At 47.1% G+C, this 19,174-nt stretch overlaps 1 protein-coding gene across 18 annotated transcripts in view; it reads right to left on the reverse strand.

Annotated features, from left to right (window-relative positions):
- Window positions 1–19,174, reverse strand: part of MBNL1 (muscleblind like splicing regulator 1) — a 108,473-nt gene that overhangs the window by 74,889 nt on the left and 14,410 nt on the right. For 3 of the 18 annotated variants that reach the window (XM_049803841.1, XM_049803843.1, XM_049803844.1), the window contains exon 2: window positions 4,765–5,746. The exons of 3 other annotated variants lie outside the window; for them this stretch is intronic. In XM_049803841.1, coding sequence (XP_049659798.1) covers window positions 4,765–4,938 — 174 coding nt within the window. In that variant the 5' untranslated portion in view covers window positions 4,939–5,746. Of the gene's footprint in view, window positions 1–4,764; window positions 6,034–14,942; window positions 15,130–19,174 lie in introns of those variants that run through there. 12 more of the 18 variants (XM_049803854.1, XM_049803845.1, XM_049803850.1 and 9 more) reach the window with 11 other exon arrangements.

Here is a 19,174-nt window from a genome sequence, read left to right on the forward strand (position 1 = left end):
TAAAGGGATAAACTGTGATTCAGACCAAATCCTGCGGTGTTCACTGAGTCCACTGAAATCATGTGAAGTTCAGATCAGTTAGAACCAGCATGTTTTGGATCACAACAGCTCACAGCCCGTAGAAAGCCCACTGACTGCAGTGAAGTGCCGACTAACAGCAACGCTGATCACAGCCAGGCAGCAGTTCAGAAAAGACAGTCTGGGTCCTCATCACCCTTTCCCCACTTTCATCCTCATTGGTTTTATACTTTCAAAAATACGCAGCTAGGAAAGACCACGTAGCAGCCAAAGGATGCGGCGCGCACAGACAAGCTGCAGGCAGGCTGACGGGGTGTCCTCAGCGCATCTGCAGCCTCCCACAAGATTTGCATTTGACATCCAACTCCCCATTGTTAAGACATCTTTATCTCAGTTTTCAGGAAACGTCAGATGACTCATCTATCGGAACATCTGATGAAACTAACGTGATTTCAAAAATGAACTCTACTTAGGCATATTTTTCCAAGCAGAAAAAATGAAGAAAAATGTTTTTAAATTATGCTAAAAATCTAATTTCTGTTACAAACTCGTTTCCCGATTTAGGAACTCCAGAGCTTATTTTTGCTGTAGACAGTTTAAGAGGCTTTTAGGCATCCAAATTAAGGAAAAAAAATCCTACGGCATTTAAACAACGCAGAGCCAGAGCTGGAGCTGACTCAGCCACTCAAGCGCACAATTTGAATATACTACATAATCATTCCTGTTTTAAAATTATCTTCCTAATATCTAAGGGCTAGATTATCCCACATGCATTTATCTTGATTAATGCACTACCCTAAGGACAGCCTTGCAGATTTCATTAGGACTAATTATGAAGCAGGGTATTCAACAGCAGGATGATAAAATCCTGCTCTGATTGACACAGTCCTGACCTCTTCCTTGCACTACCTTGCCGAGGTCACAGAAATGTATGCGTCTTCCTTTTTCTTCCCCATGCTCCTAATTAACGTGTAACAACTGCTGTTTGTTACCAATCCAGAATTAAGAAAGAACCCGCAAGGTGCACACACAGGACATGTTTCCCAACAAATGACATGTGTCCAGAGATCAACGCTGCAGTGCCACGGTTCCACAAACGGCCCCTGCAAATGCCGATGACGGTATCCACGGGTGGCAACACAACCTGGAGGAGAGATTCTTGGGAGGAGATGCCCCTCTCTTTTTTTGCTCCAGACCTACATACACAGTTTTTGCTTTCATTTCACAGGGAGGGCAGGGGGGGGAGAGAGAGAGAGAGAGAGAGAGAGAGAGAGAAAGAAGGGGAGGGGGGGGGGCAGTATTTTACCCAAGCTGACACACTGAAAGTTCCACTTCTGAAATCTATTTTTACCTCCTACGAGCAGACCAGATGAGCCGTATTTGCTTGCGGCTGGCTGTGTGCTCTGTGCACTCCGTCCCTGCTCAACACCCGCAGAGGACACCTGGGACGGAGGCCAAAGTCTGGCCGGGCAGAGCTGAAGGGTACTGCCATTTCACGGGGTCCCCTCAGAAAGTATTTGCTTTGCCTGTTTATGTTCTAAATATAGCAGAGCACACCGGCCATCTCCAGCTCATGAGCAAGTATTCCTATCAGGGGCTGCAGCTCTCTGCAGCACTAACGCACACCTGCCTGATGTCAGCTAATATACAGCATTTCTTCTAAGACACACTAATTCTTGGGAGCACTGTGAGTGAAAGATGCTTTCATAGTTTGTAAAGAAAAACTCAGTGACTAAACATCTGTCTTGCGTCCAAGAGACAATGCAAGAATAGCTGTTTAGTTAATACTGTTACATACATTTACAAGAAATCAACTATTTTAATAATAAGGTCAATTTTTAGGTGTACTGCTATTTTAGCAAAGAGCAAGGACATTACATCCACACTGAGTTACTGAAATATTAAAAATTACTTTTGAATGTCCTAACCAAGAATCTTTTTTTTTTCCTCCTTTCTTTGGTAAACTATCAACTGACCTTAGAGGGTCTAGACAAATCTGGTATTACATGTCCCTAAATTGTTTTTGCAGAACACCTAAAGTTTGTCATATTGCAGAAACTGTAACAAAGTAACTTGTTTAGCTTAGCCCACACAAAAATTGACAAAGATCTGAAACAAAACCAAAACTGAGCAACTGCTTTTCTGCTCTGTGGACTGGACAGGGAATTCACTGGGGGGATATATCCCATTTTCTCTTTACCAAAGCTATTTTCATATATTACACAAGCTATTTAACCAAACAAAAAAAAAAAAAAAAAAAAGGAAAAAATCCCAAAACGAGCTCAGGAGCCCGCTGACAAATGGCCCACGTAAGGCCCATGTTGCAGCACCGCACTCCTGCAGCGAGCAGCATTCCTGGCTCCGGCGGCAGCAGCAACGTGACCCGGCCCCGCTCCCCCGGCTGCAGCAAGGGGGTCCGCTGGATCCCCCCGAGCCTCTCCAGCACACAGCACCTCAGCCACAAGTAAACCTTTTAGCATCAACACAAGTAAACACATCTGGTAAGCTGTGTATTTTTAAACACCAGATTCCTTCCCAGCTTACAACTTGGCTACTGCGTTGACTTTACATGGGCAGCAGAAGACTCCGTTCCACTCTTGTATTTTGAAGCAATGTAATAATGCTGCCACGTTCCCTACAGTTATTACCCACGGACCTTGCAGGTCTTTAGGAAGGTGATAATTATCTCCTTCATTACAAAAGGAAACGGAAGGGCCCTGCTGACGGCAACAGAAGAGCCAGCCATGCCACCAGGGATGGGGATGGCTGGCCAGCCCCCGCTTTGCCTCTCATCCAGACACAAGCCCCGCTGCTGCTCCAGCTCCAACGCCGCTGGCCTCCTCGTCCAGCACCGAGGTTTTAAGGCACTTCCAATGACCATGGACATCAGAACTCTGACGATCCGAACTCAGGTGATGCCTCCCATAGCGACGGAGATTCACATCCAATTGACTCTGGCGTCTTGTTCCAACCTTCCCGATCGGATCCTCGCTCTGAGAAGTGCGAGGCCGGCGGGGTAAAGCCGCTGCGACCGCAGCGCGCCGCGCGACCCAACGGCAGTTCGGTGGGAAATCAACCCGGGCGATACCGCCGGTACTGTTTTACCAGCACTACGCCTTCGCTCTCACACAGAGGCAGCTTCACGTCTCCGAGGCCAGGCCCACGTTTCCAGCAGGCGTGCCGCCGTCCCGCCTCCGATGACGACACACCGGCGGGGCGGCCCCAGCAGCGCCCGCGGCGCAGCGTCCTGGCCCGCGCCACGCCTCGCCGCGCTACGCCATGCCTCGCCGCAAAGAGGAAGCGCCAGGCGGGCTCGTTGCCGCGGCGGGCAGAGGCGCTGGGCCGATCCTCCGCCAAGGGCGATGCCTCGGGACCGGGACTCCCCGTCAGCGCTGGGGGCCCCTGGCACCGCTCCTAACACCAACACTTTTTTAATGCTTAGAAACATTTTATTTCTATGTTTTAAAACTAGTTTCCCCCCCACCTCCCCCATGCATTTTAATCACTATAATTTTAAAATAAATTTGAACAACACAGAAACAAAAACAATTCCATTGCCGTAAGTTAAAACAGGGCTGGGGGTGGTGGGGCTGGGTATTTTGGACCCATGAGCTTTTTAAAGGTTCACCCTCTACCCCAACCTGAGACAAGACACATTTTTAAACTCAGGAACGTTGCAGGATTTATATAAAACCGCTATAAACCCACTTCCTGCCCAGCTCCCATTGCGATTGGGGCCTGGCTGCACAACCAACCTGCAGTAGCTGGTTACAGCTATAACTCCCTCCCCAGAGCACGTCTCTGCCATGAGCCAACTCCACGCACTCGGGCTCTGCTCCACTTCCCGGGATTTGGTCCCAAGAAGACAAAAATTACACTGCAGAAAATGTGACAGGCATATTTCTGTATCCCAACTTTGGGGTTTTTTTAATGACTCTACTGAATTAACTCTGCTCTCTTTGTGGGGTGAGTATTTTAAATGTTAAGATTATTTAATTCACAAAAAGTGAAGGGAAGGCGCTGGATTCCACACGTTTAACACCTATTACTGAAACTACAGCTACAGTAAAACAGCAGCCATACATTTACAGTGCCTAACTCGGATATGCCTCCTAAAAATCACAGTGAGGCTGTACCCTCTCTGCTACAGCCCTGCTTGCATGTCTAGAGGCACCTTGCCTTCTGCTAAGTGTCGCCCTTCCCTTAAGCAAGTGCATTTGTGAAAAAGACAGGACAACCACAGCAGTCCCAAACACAGAAATACAAGCAGGGTGCTCACAGACACCCAAATAACCTAGGGAGGAAAACACTCCTCTAAGATTCACCATCAGCTGTCCAGAGACACCAACCACTCGCTGGTAGTTACGAGATGGAAACAAATCCTCATATTGCTTACGTGGTTTGTGCTATTAAAAACAAAGAATCCTTACAGTGACTTTGCTGTTTCTACGTGAAGAGCCCTTTATGCCAGCTACAGGCAGAGAATAATTTGGAGGCAAAGAACCAATCACTGTAGCCATATCGGAGGATTTGAGCCCTGCCAGGCGTGTTTTCCCTTCATTTCTGCTATCCTTCCCCTGAGGAAAACAGCAAAACAAATCAACAAGCATCAATAAAATAAAAGCAGCAAAACATCCCACTGCTGGCAGCCAGCGAATGCTCCCTTTCAGGCTGCAGGGTTTCTCTGGCTACAACTGGTTCTTTCGTTAACCGTATATCCTTGAAAATAATATAATATTTACTCACTTTCAATGAATCAAAGCAGGCGATTACGCGTCCGTTTTCAACTTGGCAGCTTTTCGATGGGTGTGCAAATTTACATTCCGTGTCTGGTCGTGAGCAAGTCCCCCTTTGGAACTCCCTACACACTTCCAGCGTTAGCCATTTTGTGTCCCGAATCGGTGTGACACTAACAGCCATCTTTAGATTTTACAGGTAGTTAAAATTTCCAATAAAACGGACAAACGAGTAGCTGAACTGATAAACTGGAAATGATGAAAGCGCCACCTCCAGAATACTTTTTTTTTTTTTCCCCCGCTCCCTATTTTAAAAGTACGTGTAAAAGCGGGTGGCCGCAATCTCAAGGAAAAGATGTGCCACCGGGAGTTCACAGTGCGACACTGTTAATCGACAGAGGTTTCGTACTCAGAGAAACGCTAGGCTTAACCAGCAAGGTGAACGTTAAGAAGTGTGGCCCGGGACTAGCCTCGTGCGCTCAGTAACCCATCCTGGGTGCCAACCGGAGCCCACAATGCAAGCATGAAAACGTGGCAGACCCTCTGACACGGGATTTCCAAGCCGCTTTCAGGAAAGTTGTCTGAAAGGTACTCTCTCCACGCAGCTGAATTTGCAGCGGGGTTTGGTGGTGCAATCGGTATCGATTAGTTTGGCATAGACAGATGCAGCAGTTTAGAGCAACGATCGAGACTGGATTTTTTTTTTTTTTTTTTTTTCCTCCTCCTCCTCCTCCTCCTCTCCACGATTTTCGGGCAGAAGATATCTGACCTTCTCAGCAAACTTTTATTTTTACAGTAAAGCAGCCTACGGCAAGGCCCGACAGCGCCTTTCTCTCGGCTTTGGGTGGCAGCGGGGGTGTCTGGCTAGAGGTGGCGGGCGGATGCGCTGTCGTCGCAGTCTAGCTGGCAGCAAGCAAGGCAAAAAGCAGCGGCTGCTCTAGAAGCGGTCCCAAGCAGCAGAGACGTCAGGAAAGGCACTTCTTAGTACCAACCTGTAGAGAGAAGAGACACGTTACAAGTCACCGGGCGGCATTTCGGGGTGTCCCGCGGAGCCGCCGCCGCCGCCCCGCGCAGGGCACTCACGCCAGCCGCCGCCGGGCTGCGAGGAGAGGGGCCGCTTCCCCGTGCGGAGCCAGGCATGATCGGGAGCGAGCCAATCGCAGATAGCGTTGCAGCGATATTCCCGGGCAGGAAGCCAATGGCGGGGGCCGTCTTATGAAAGGTCGCGCCTGTCAGACGCTGGCTGCGCTGCCCCGGCCGCCGAGCGCGCCCGCCCGACGGGGCTCGCCCGGCCGCCGGAGGACGAGCGTGTGGGCCCGGGCTCTACCCGACATGCAGCGAGGGGGACGGACCATGGCGGCGGCGGCGGTCGGCGATCGGCGGCGGCGCCGCCGCAGCAGCAGCAGCGCCCACGCGCGGCGCGGGGAATGGTACCGTCCGCTGACCCGCCCGCCTGCGCCGCCGCCGCCCCGCCCCGCCGAGCCCCCCCCCCCCCCCCCCCCTCCCCACACACACACGGCGCGGCCCGCAGGTACGGGCTCCCCTCACCGGACCCCCTCCGAGGGGCGGCGGTTACCGGCCGCGGCCGGGCAGCCCCACGGCCGGCGCGACCCCTCCGCTCCGGCGGGCGTCGGTGCTTGCCGAGGGACGGAGCCGGCACGGCGCCCGTTGGCGGGACGGGACGGGACGGGAACCGGTCGGCCCCGGCGCCGCCCGCGGCCCTCGCCCTCCGTCGTTGCGGGGTCACCGCACGCTGCCCCGCGGCCGTGCTCACCGAAAAACTCGGGGAATGACGGGCCTGCCCGTGTGCGGCTGCCCCTTCCCGAAGAGACGGATCGCTCGGCGCTCCCTCCGTTCCCTCCTCTTAACAGGCTGCAGGTGAACTACCGCCTTCGTGATAAACATCACCACTTAAAAAAACCAAACAACAAACACCCAGGCGTTTAACATCTAGAAACGAGAGGGTAAACCTTTTCCCCTCAGATGCCAAGGCAGAGCGGGTGCTTCTTCGAGACGAGGTTCCCGTGCCCAGCTTTGCCACAGAAGCCCGGTGCCACGCGTAAATATAACGCTACAATAAATATAGTATCTATAAATAAATAACTCTTGTCCCAGCCCAGACGGAGATCTCAAACGAGCAGCCTGGAGCACGGAGCTGAGGGGCACCCACGGCAGCGCCTACTGGAGCCCGCGGGCAACACGGACCGTGGCACTTCTCCTGCCAGCACCGCAACCCCCAGCAGCATCCCGCCCGCGTTCGGGGGCAAGGCTGTTCCCATCCCTGTCTTTCTAAAGACACCGCTCCGTAACCTTCGTGTCTCCCACCGCCCCCAAAGCAGCCTCACCAACGCTGCCATCAGAAACGCATCTTGGGAAGTGATGCTGGTCAGCGTGGATGCAACCCAGTACACGACGAAAATCTGCGAAGCACCTTTTTCCAGGGACTGAGTGACTAGAAGAACAAACTCCAGGAGAAGTAAAGCACACCTAATACAGCTAACAAGATTATAACAGGCACCGTGGTTTCCTTGCCAGGAAGGACGCTTCTAATCATGCCCACATTTTTAATCCCTGCTAGCAGGAGACAAACAACCGTGCGTAATTACTTGCAAGCACAAGTTAACAGCCAGGTGTCGTCTTGGTAAACACAGACACTCCTTTACTCGAACTGCCTAAACAACTCCAAAGTCAAAGCCATCCCGTGTCAGCAGTCACTACTGATCAGCACTTGGGGATACAGCAGAGGCTTGGGTCTTGGAAACTCGTTCCCCAACAAGTGCTCGGGCAAACAAGTTTGGTTCTCCCACCTGTGCCAGGCTACCCAGCCATGACGGCTTAGCACCACGAGCTTTGAAAGTGCAGAACAGCATGCCGGGACCTGACGATGCCGCCTGCCCGTGGGCCCACCCAGGCACCCTGGTGGGACGGGCTCCGGACATCCCCAGCCGCCTCGTGCGGGACTGCCCTTCACGTCAGAGCTTTCGGAAGCCGAAAACACATCACCCGGCCTCCAGCCAAGGTGTACTGCAACTCACCCTGTCCTCCACAGAGAGAGCCAATAGATGTATCCGCTTCCTCCCACCATCACTCTTGCACAGCACAAAACAATGATTTTGAGTGTTATTTTGTTATGAACATTTATTCCTTGTGAGACCCTCAGGAGAGGGTGATGCCAATGCAGGCAGTAAGAGCTCTACAACAAAGCTGTGAAACAGCGCTAAGCAGGGATTTTCTCTTGTTAGTCAGTTTGGTATACAATCCATACCAAGCATTGATTTTTCCAAACACCAAGATGAGTTAGAGCAGCAATTGATATAGTTTACATGCTAAAGCCAAAGCAAGTTAAAGGCCACATTTTCAAAACAAGATATTTAATTTCACTCTCATTACAAGAGCAGTCACCCCTAACGAGGAAAGAAAGACAGCACGAAGGCAACATACAAAATGAAAACAGATGAAAAGTATCTTTTGTGCTCACATGTAGTGAAAGGAGTAATCTTCCTGGTAAAACTCAGGAAGCTATGCTTTATTCCTAGCTTTATCATTTTGGAGTCGGACTAGCCACTTACTCGCAGCAAAATCCTGCTCCTCTTGAGGTCAGTGACACATCTGTAACTGCATTAAACGAGGCTGAATTTCACCCTTCATTCTTCAGGCTGCCAGCTACAAAAAGACAAGTAATACTCCGAGGAGCTGTGCTGCCTCCGAGGTAAATCTTCTGAATGTGAAGAAATGCTAGATGTATATTTTGTCTCTACAGTTACCTGAAGAAAAATTGTTTTGTCAGAATTTTTTATCTACCTGAAAACATAGCCAGAAATGTCAGCTTTAAAAATAGCCTTCTAGCAAAAATAAAGACTGACTCCAGACCAGAGGCATATCTTCAATATCTCCACTAAATAAAGGAAGATATTAGCATAGAATTATAATTTTTTTACCTGCATAAACTATTTTCTCCTCGCTTTGAAATTCTCTCATGATATTCTAAGCCAATAAAAGAGTCCCCAGTAAGCCTCAAATGCTAAAGGATACTGTCTGAAAAAAAACCCAGCAGATGTGTGTGATGTCTCTCTTTGGGCTGTCTCTGATAAACTGGGAAAGGCTGCAAGAAATCCAGAGGGAGGAACCCTCGTGACAGGACAGGAAAGGGGTTGAGTTGATTTTTATTATTTGTCTTTTTTAAATTCAATTAAAATTTATTTGGGGGCTGACAGTTTCCAGACTCCACTAGTAGGCCATTCAGTACTAAAGGTTGTTCTTAATCCACAGCTGGTTTTTGAAGTTCACCTTTTGAAATTTGAAAGCATGTGCTACTTATCGTGGGACTGCTGCAACACTGGTTTGGACAAAGCATAGCCTTGCCTTCACTGATTATTGAGAATAGAAGGAAAATGAAGCTGAAAAGACCAAAAAGCAAATTAAAAAGTGATTCTCAGAAAAGACAAGAGAGAGAAATAACACTGAGAAGTCATTCCTTAAGAGGGTAGGAGAGATGACTTAGTTGTCTGCTGAGCTGGGTCAATGAAAATTATTAAGAAACAGCTTCACAAATCAATGGAAGGGTTATCTGAAAATGCCCAAGAAAGTAAAACTAACACAGAAAGGACCATGTGATTATGGTTCCTCAGTGCTGATTAAGTATGTTCAATTTTTATTACTTCCCGTTACTGCTATAAAGAAATGTTGTACAGCCAAGTAAATGATACATTTTTCCTCCTCGTTACAGTCTTTGACACAAAAATAAGGTATCTGAACAGGAGTGTCTCACTGCACCGGGAACTGTTCCCAAGGAGCCATTGTTTTCACTCTTCCTGTAACCGGGTTTGCTGGACATTCCTGTTTTCTCTATCTCAATTCACACACTACTCTCAGAAAGAAAGATGTATAAAGCTGGACAGGCAAAAAGCTATGACACTAAAGAAGAACATGGCAGTGAAGAATGCTATTTTTATGCTCGGAGAAAGTGGAAGCTGGAAACACCAGTCTCAATAACATGAGAACTGTCAGCAAGAACAGATAATTACACAACATGAATCCATCCTCATGACAATGACTCTAATGAGATAGGAAATGGAATAAAATCAATATTCTATTTACATTGACAGTACAGTCTCAAAGCTTGAAATTGCCAAATGGCTAGCTTTTAAATAAAGAAACAAAAAAATTACTGACTGCCTTACAGTATTTTCAAAACACCTCTGCCAAATTCGAAGTTTACCAATAACACATCTCAACATAAAATTTGGAAAAGCTACAGCAATTACTTCATGGCACAACTGAGGGATATAATTATAGTGCCATCACAAAATTAAGCAGAAACAATGAGCTAATTAACATCTTGGCCGCATAACTGAACTGAAGGATTGGTTAAAGGAAAATATTCTTTAGTCAACTACTGCTGAACAAACTAAATTGGTCTTGTACTCTAGCTCTGTAGGAACTGTACTCACTACCCCCACACGACAACACGTAAAAGCAAAAAGACCCCTCTCTCAATTTTGGACTTTCACATGTATCAAGAAAAAGCAGAGCGCAAAGGCAGCAGCACAGAATAGCCAGCTCTGAAGTGGGAATGCCCAGATACTGTGCCATTGGAGACATCCTTCACAGCCCCCCACAGCCCAGCAATTTGTGACATAAACAGAGCTTGGTAAAACTACAAGCACATATTAGCATTGAACTACTAAGCAAGTCCCACACCGGATTTGTAAAAAAACTGCCAACACTATTTCTATGACCCAGATATTTTGCATAATATACATAGTTTTAGTAGTAGTAGTACTAGTAGTAGTGTTTTAAAGGTTATTTCTGCACTGTTTTAGCTCTGACAGAGTTGCTTAGGAAGGCAGTGCAACCTCCCACTGACTTCAGTGGGCTTCTTAGGCAGATCCTCATCAGATGTGTTTTTATCTTGAGTATATTTCACAGTTTCTGAAACCGTTTTAGCAGAAACACCTAACTGTGACATTACACCTGAATTTAACACATCCACGTGTACTCCGTTCAGGAAAACTGGATAAATAACGAAAAAAGAGGCAACATGTCATAAAGCGCCCCCAATCGCGCACACGTTACTGCAGAAATAAGGTATTTCCTTGAAATCAGTTCTCCAAGAGTTACGTCCCTAATCAAACTGTGAACCAATTCCTAGCAACAGCATAATGGCACGGACATACAAATCCCACAGCCCAATCCTCTCTTACTTTAGATTAATTAGAGTAACACTATTTTCAAGTCAGAAAGTTATATGGCAAATTCCATAAACCTTTCCTTTAAAGAGTAGACTGTTATGAATTAACCGCTATTACTGTAATTTTAAAAACCTGCAAAGTCAAGAAATACACCTGCTGAAATTTTTCTTTTTTTATAACCTGTGGTGATATATCAATTCCTTTACAAAATTTGGGACTTCAGAGACATGCAGAATTCACATTATCTGACAGCACTAGATGGATGGGTATTTATAAACTAAGATAGGGAAAGGTCAGTGTCTGTCTCTAGACTAGGAGATGTGTATACTAGCTATTATTCTTCTCTTTCAACTTGCAAGCCAGAGACAGAAAATGGCAGGAAGGACTACCCTGCATTTAATCCATTTTACCGTTGATTTATGTATTACAAAGCATAAACATATCCATCCACACCATCGAAGCTGCAAATACCGTTTCTGGTAGTAAAAACATATCCATACTGTAATTCCTTTACTGTAACATTTACATAATATATTTTAGGAATAGGAAGTTCTGTATTATCCTGACATAGGGGAGTTTCAACTGTAAAAGAAGTGACGTTTCCCACGCAAGTCTAAAAAGTTGTTGTTTATCTTTAAAAATAACAGTAATCTAGTGATTTAACTTAAAACTCCGAGAAGTAATTCTTCTAAAAAAGAAAACAAACTTAATTGAAATAACCAGAAGCTCTTTTATTAAAATCAGTCTTACGTGCTTGTTCTAATGAATATTCATTTTAAATACTGAGTTTCTATACAAAGACATTTCAGAGGCCATAACTAAACAACCATGCACCCTTCTAAAAAGTACAGAGCTATTTATTAATCAGACGCTTGCACATTAAAGACATTTTGTCTAATTAACTGCAAGCATACATAAGCCAAGTGATGCCGGAGAGGAGCGAGATGACCGACGTCAACAGCATCATACCAGCATCAGCCTCCCGCAAACCCAGCGTCTCGTCTGGGGCAGCACAGGCTGTGCGAGCTGGGCTGACCCGGTCGGTCAGTCACTCCGAATCGTTCGCCCCACACTGTCCCCTGCCACCAGAAAGGCACATTTCACCTGCAAAATGTTTCCTACTCTCTCCTGCGTCACGCACACATGTGACTATAATTCTTGTTACTTCTCCTGCTTGTTTCAGTGGGAGCAGGCTGGAGGTGCCTGTCGATTATGCAGCCAAACGTTAACAAAGTCCGCCGCATATGCGGCAGGTTTTGGGTGCTTTCCTCGAGAACACGGCCACATGGCAAACCTCAGGATGAGTCCCACAACTGAGATTCAAAACTGGGAGGTACTTGTAACGGTGGCAAAAAAGATAGCTACACATCACTGAAAAACACTCCCATATTGACAGGTGATTTCTAACCATACGTGTGTGTATATATACATATAAAATGTTATATATATACGAAACATGATTATTAGCATCATCCGTGATAACAACTACTACGAAAAAAGCGATGCCCATGACTCAGCAAGGGAAGCAACTGCTTCCCTCCAACATCAAATTCAGCTGATGCCGAAGGTTTCGGGGAGAAGTGACCCAGAGGAGCTCTCACTCACAAGAGATGCAGCGGACACCCAGCCTAGCTTCTTGCAGGTCGGGTGCCTTAACCTCTATTGTATAGCAAGGGAAAAAATACCAGCACCTCATTACTGCTAAGGTTCTAAATTAAATCTACATGTTACCTCTAGAAGGGCTCCCAGTTTTTACCATCAGCTGTATCATTTTTCACTTCCCTTCCTAAAGCAGCTGCCATGTGGCCCTGGTTCCAAAGGGTAGCTTTTTCCTTCCCCAGATACGGATCCCAGCAGTGGGTAAAATGAGTCCTGAGAGACCACTCTGGTGAGCACCTGATGGATTATGGCATATACATGGTCAGTACTAACATTATTATTGATTTCTTACTAACAGCATTTGCTCCAGCCAGCAAGCTCCTCCGCTTAGCTTCACTAACCTGCTCCAGTCCAGGCACCCCCTTCCACATTTGGCCCTGCCACCAAACTCTAGATTTCAAAGTCCTTGCCCGTTCACATGATGATCGTTTTGTTATGTCAATAATTATGAACTAGGAGCCCGGATACAGCCAGCACATCCTTGCACACATCAAATTAATCGGCGAGATTAAATCTGAACTTAAATTACCAGATACGGCAAAGGCCATTCATGTCACCTGCTCCAAGCCGGCACATGACCCCACTCGGGTCACACCCCGCCGTCCCACTCCCCCAGGCCGCCACGGACCCCTGCTCACCCTGCGGAGAGACACACCGCCGCAGCAGGACCTGCCGGGGAGGACCGGGGCGTCTTCGGCAAAATTCAGTGTGGGGCACCTTACCCCTAACTGCCTGCTGCATAAACGGGCATGCTCCTAGCAAGGCGAATCAGAAGTTACACTTACGTGGATTGCTTCATCTTGCATCTGACTTGAGGGCAAACAAAAAGGGACATGAGTACAGATAATGAGGAAGACGTTATACAGAGTTCCGCTTTCGACAGAAAATTAGAACTCGGGTTTCGATGGCCTGGTCACTTCAGCTCTGTAATGGTGAGCTGTGGCAACGCTGTGACAATCACATGCTTCTCTCCAAGAATGAGAAAATTACAGGCTAACGGGTGAAGATGGGATCGCTGATGCAGCAGGGACTGAAGGAGAGCCGCGGACAGCGCCAAGCCGTTGCACCGGCACCGTGGCATGGCCGGGCAGCACCCCGCACAGCACCTCTGAGAAAGGGCCGGGGGACCCATGCCTCCGAAATCACCCCAGTCTCCAACAATCACAGCACTGCCATGCTGGGGACACCCAGAGCAGCGAGGCAACGCCAGCTTAGTGCGCGGGTGTAACTGCCTGAGTCCTGTTAATGTTAACATGAATCACAAGGCAACGACGGCGCTGGAAAACTACTCCAGCATCTGCTGCAAGATAGGAGATAAAGCCAACTGCGTTTCAGTTCAAAGCCTTCTGTTTCTCAAAGAATCTCAAATCCAAAATAGGGTATTTTCTGCTTTAATACATTCTGGCCTTACATTTAATTTATCAGTCCTATCCTTCCAGCATAATAAAAACTTGTACTGCTTATCAGAAAACACAATGAATCTAAAATAATTTCTTTTCGTTATTTATGAAAGAATCGAAATCATAGAGAATGGGGTTTTTAACTCTCTACGCTCTGTCACCATCCAAGGTATCCCAAGATAACTGTTATGTACTAACATAAGAGCAAAATGCTTCTTCAGTATACAGCAAAACTGATCAACTTTAGGAGATGCTTTCCTTGACTTCACAGAGATCACTACACATACAGTGCTCAGCAGCACAGAAACACCTACTGATGCAATTCATTTTGCATCGTGAACAATCTCACCCAAGCTAAATAAACACATGTGACTTCAGGTGTCAGGGAAGAGCTCCAAATTAGTCACCAGTATTAAAAAGAAGGAACAAAAACTGAATGACTTTGCTTTATTTTAGGAAAGAAGTGAAAATGTCTTTGAGACCATTTTTTGATCACTATTTGCTATAATTTATTGTTATTCATCTTGAATCATGATATTTACATAGCTAACAATAATCACGAAAAACAACCCACTAATGGCCCGTTTGGAACAGTTTCTTCTGCACAAAATCTCACCCAGAAGAACTGCCACGACTGACGGAGGTGAACTACAAAGGGACTTCTGAGCAAGGCTGTTCCCAGTCCGCAAGACGGCAGCGATGCAGTTAATGGGGACACCCTCCCAGTGTGTGCACCGTGCACAGGGTTTAAGGCTAGCTTTCCTCCCCTCCTTGCTCAAGAGCTGGGTTTGCTGATGAATTTTGCTAACACTCATTTTGCTCATGCATTCCCCGATGTCTAGATAACCCAGCTGGTGTCACGCTGCTTAAGTACATGCTTGCATACAACTTTTCTCTTGCTTTTAGCCTTTTGCTGTGGGTAATAAAGATGAACTTACGGGAGGATGAAAAAGAGGTTTCTGGTTACCTCATCACCCAGAAGGCCCTTCCAGAAGGTCTGTGCTCATACGGGAAGGAGCTGCAACGCTGTCGCGCCTGCAGCCCTGCAGACAGCGCGGCAGCAGAAACCCCAGCCGCTGCCGGCACGGGGTCCTGGGGCGTTCCCGGGGCCACCAAGCAAAAACAGCTTCAGAGACACCGTTGGTGTAACACACAAGGGCACATGAGATCACCCACAGGCTGTTACCACCTGAGCTTAATAAATTTGTATTTTAAAAAAAAGAAAAAGAGCACTGAAGGTGCAGTGAGCATGGCGGCACCTCCTTCTGTATCATCACAAATGGCAGCTACAGGGGGTTTCCAGCTTGGTCAGTCAGATCTTGAATAATTTTTGTTTCTGGGCTATGGATCAGGTCATAACCCACTACCTTGCTAAGTTTTTATTTATGGCTGTTGCACGGCTGACCTATCTGAATTATTTCTGAGCTCCCATCTTCCACAGAATAATCAAGGAACATCTTTGAGGCAGAACGAATGCGGACCCTTCGTTATCCTCTTGCATCCTCCTATACCCTGTGGTCTCACGTTGTAACAGTTGCCGGATCACTCTTGGACCAACACCACCTGCCTGTGACTCATTCTCTCAGCCCGTTCTGCTTAGGTCAGGCCAAAGGAGCGGCATTTCCCACCACTCTAGCAGAGCCCCGCACACAAGGCTCACCCTCTGGTCTCCAGTACAGTCTCCTTCCTGAGCAAGAAGTGAGCTGTGTCCTTTTTGCTCACTCTGTAGGCAAGCTTTTCTATGCTCAACCAGTGCCAAATCGCAGAACACATAACCTTCAAATTCCCATTAATTCTTCTTGCAGAAGAAATGGCCTCTATATATTCATGCAGCGTAAAAATGAATCACTTTCCCCCAAATGCCTACTACAACAGAATAAAGATACCAATGTTAACATGTCAAAGGACCACAGATGTGGACCAAAAATTTTAGACAATTTTTTAAAGGTATCGAAAGCACTCAGGTTATACCCCTGCTATTAGGGTTACTTTAAACTTTCTTATTTTTTTAAAGAACCCAAAATAAGCTTGAAGAATGATGCTATGTGAAAACCCAATACAAAGAAGTGCTCGAGCCCATCTAACGGTGCCACTCACACGCCAAGCGCTAGTTCTGCAGCTCCTTGTCTATTTTCTTTCTAGGGAAGAGCCGAAGCAGACGTCCCCTGCCAAAAACCAGGACAATACTAAATACGAAAGTTTAAAATTCTAGTCTTATACAAAAAACATGGAATATTTGGAAAATAGCTTCTGAAAAGATTTAAGAAAACGCAATTTTTATAAAAATGGTGATTAAAGACAGAATGCTTAGAACTTGTAGAAAACAAACCAAACAAACCCAAAGCAATAATTTCATCAGTCACACATAAAAGTGAGTGAAAGCAGTTCAAATTCTTATATTTCAGTTGCCACCATTAGCTGTATTGAACTAGAAGAATTGAACAGAGCTGCGTCTACTTTCACAAAAAAATCACATCATGAAAGATTTATTTATGGAATATATTTGCACATAAATACAGGAGCTCAGTAGAATGCAAGATATTTTCCCAGGGACTTTCTTCTAAGTGGTTTGCAAAGCTAAGTCATAGAAGCAAGTGGCTGCACTCCCAGAAGAACACTTTTAACTGTTACACATCAAAAAGCTGAAAAGCACACAGTTACATTATCAGTATCAGGGACGCACTACCTTTGATTTTTCACTGCTTGTGAAAGAAGTCACAAAGTCAGTTTCAGTTTTGCCCATGCATTGAGCACTGAAGGATTCCCATAAAAACTTACATATGGAAAGGATTTCACTGGAAACCAAAAGTGATCATACAAAGTCAAGAATGCTGCCCAGGCACTAATAAAGTCTTCCAAGCACTGGAAGAAATATTTTTTGTTTGGATTTTTTTTTTTTTTTCTAAGCTTCAGAGAGTCACAGAAAAAAATACTAGAGTTTATTTCTCACAAGTAAATCATGCTGTGTTTATCAGCATGTGCAGCTGACAGGAGCTTTCTTCCATGGAAACCAGATGGCAAAAGCAACACCGAAATAGCCAGTGTCGGTTGGGATGGCAAGCACCGACCCCCAGGGATCGGCGAGGAGGAGGAAGGGCGGGTGGTTCTGCACAGCCAGCCCCAGAGCAGCCGCCATCCCACCTGCACCTCCACGAGCAAAGTCGGCAGATGTTGGAGCACCAGCTCTCGGGCGCCTGCGCGCACAGAGACATGTCTTTTCTATGGTGAATCCAGACCTAATTACTGCTGCCTTCAGCTTGGCAACCTGCTCGGAAAACCTGACACATCTGCCTGGTTCAGCGAGCTCCGGGAGCCTGCAAGCTCCTCCACGGTGCCCGCGGGGAGCGCAGTTTAAAGGCTCGAGACCTCGGGTATATCTAGACCCAATTAACGCAGCAAACTTCACTTCCTCCTACAGCAATTTACTTAAATTTAAAAGAAGAGCTTATCTCCTCGAACGCTGTGTAGGTGTCACTGCAGCGGAGGCAACGTCACTGCAACGCCAGAGCTGAAGCGGTCTCGGGAGCACACCCCCGTCCCACGTGCCCCGCTGCAGGCTGACCCGCGGTGGGCTTCGGCCACGCACCTGCGGACCACCCCTCCCCGTGCAAAGCGGGGAGCTTGGGCTTAAAGGACTCCCAGGGGAGGAGCGCCGAGGGCCTCGCAGGACCCAGCCGAGCAGCACTGATCGCTCTCCCTTTTTTAGAAGGAAAAACTCCCATTAACTTCTCTGGAAGCAGGATTGGGCCCAGAGCCCAAGCATGCTCTGGGTTCCCAAGTCCTTACTCACCGCTCACAGTCGGACTCACTTGTGCGGGAGCCAGCAGCGCCGCAGGAATGCGCGGAGCCACTCCACGCGGCACGGGCAGCAAGGGCGGCGGGAGCCCGGGGTCCAGCACCCAGCACCGCGCTGCTCCCCACTCCTCCATCCTGCACCGGGGGCACCTGTGGCCGAGCGCAGACAGAGCAACCATCCTGTGCTCTGCACTTGCTGCATTGAATACCATACATGTACTTTAAAAACGCTGTCTCTCATCTGTGGGTACGTAGAAAGGGTGAACGCAGATGCCATCAACTGAGCTTCCTGAGCAGGGTCTTCGGGCAAACCTGGACTTAGAGCCACCCAAGCCAGGACAAATTATTTATAATGATTTCGACATTTTACTTTTCTCTCCAAGTAATACCTGCTCCAAGTTCAAGCACAAGGCATATTTTGCCTTGCCAGATGATCTGTGACCGTCTCATGACTTATTACATTGTTATCATCGCTAAGCTTAGCAAACAGAGCTGCTAAGTCTATTAATCTTCTGAAACACGAAGTCTGAAACCGTAGAAACAAAACATCTCACTACAAGATACATAAAATGTGGTATACCGAGATAAGGGGAAAATTCAGTGCATGCTCTGTTAATTTTTTTCTGTGCCACTGCAAGCAAGACTGACGCACTTCTGTAAGAACTAACTCTGAATGTAATGCTACTGACAAGTACGTAAGGGAAAAAAAAATTCCTTTTACAGCAGCAGTCTCCCTCGGGGCAGACAGCAAGATATACTTCCAATAGGAAAAGCTGGACTCTATGCAGAAGTTTAAACTGCCACCTGTAAATTCCAAGAAAGAATTGATAAAATGAGTCCAGTACAGCTGGGCTAGCAATGGAGGGCTATGTGAGAGCTCAGTTTTCAAGCTGTCAAACGATTAGACATATTTTAACCTGTCTAGTACTGATTTCTTTTTGTTGTGCAGAAATTCATTCCAATTCAGCCACTGATATACAGTGTGCATATTTACATCCCAAAATATTCTTCTGTGAAAACAAGTATTTGGCATATTTGCCAAAAGCAGAAGGTCCTAAGAGCAACACCGGCAGCTGCACGCTTTCTGACAGTGCTCAAATAAGGGCTGGAAGTTGTTTCTCTCCGAGACTTCTCGCCAGCAGCAACTGGCAGCTCTGGGAGGTAGCGGGGCTGCAGAAGGACACACGGACATGGGGGGGCTGTGCAGCGGCACTGCCCGTGTCCCCACGCTGGGTTAATGCTGATTACATACTTGGCTTAAGGAAATGATAATCTGGCTACACAAAACTCACAGCCAACTGTGGTTTACTCAGCCCTGGCTTCCTCAGTTTTCCTGTGCGATCTATAGATTCAAACGAAAATAAGCTTGCAGCCC

This window comes from Accipiter gentilis, chromosome 6 (assembly GCF_929443795.1).
Source record: "Accipiter gentilis chromosome 6, bAccGen1.1, whole genome shotgun sequence".
Taxonomy (NCBI): Eukaryota; Metazoa; Chordata; class Aves; order Accipitriformes; family Accipitridae; genus Astur; species Astur gentilis.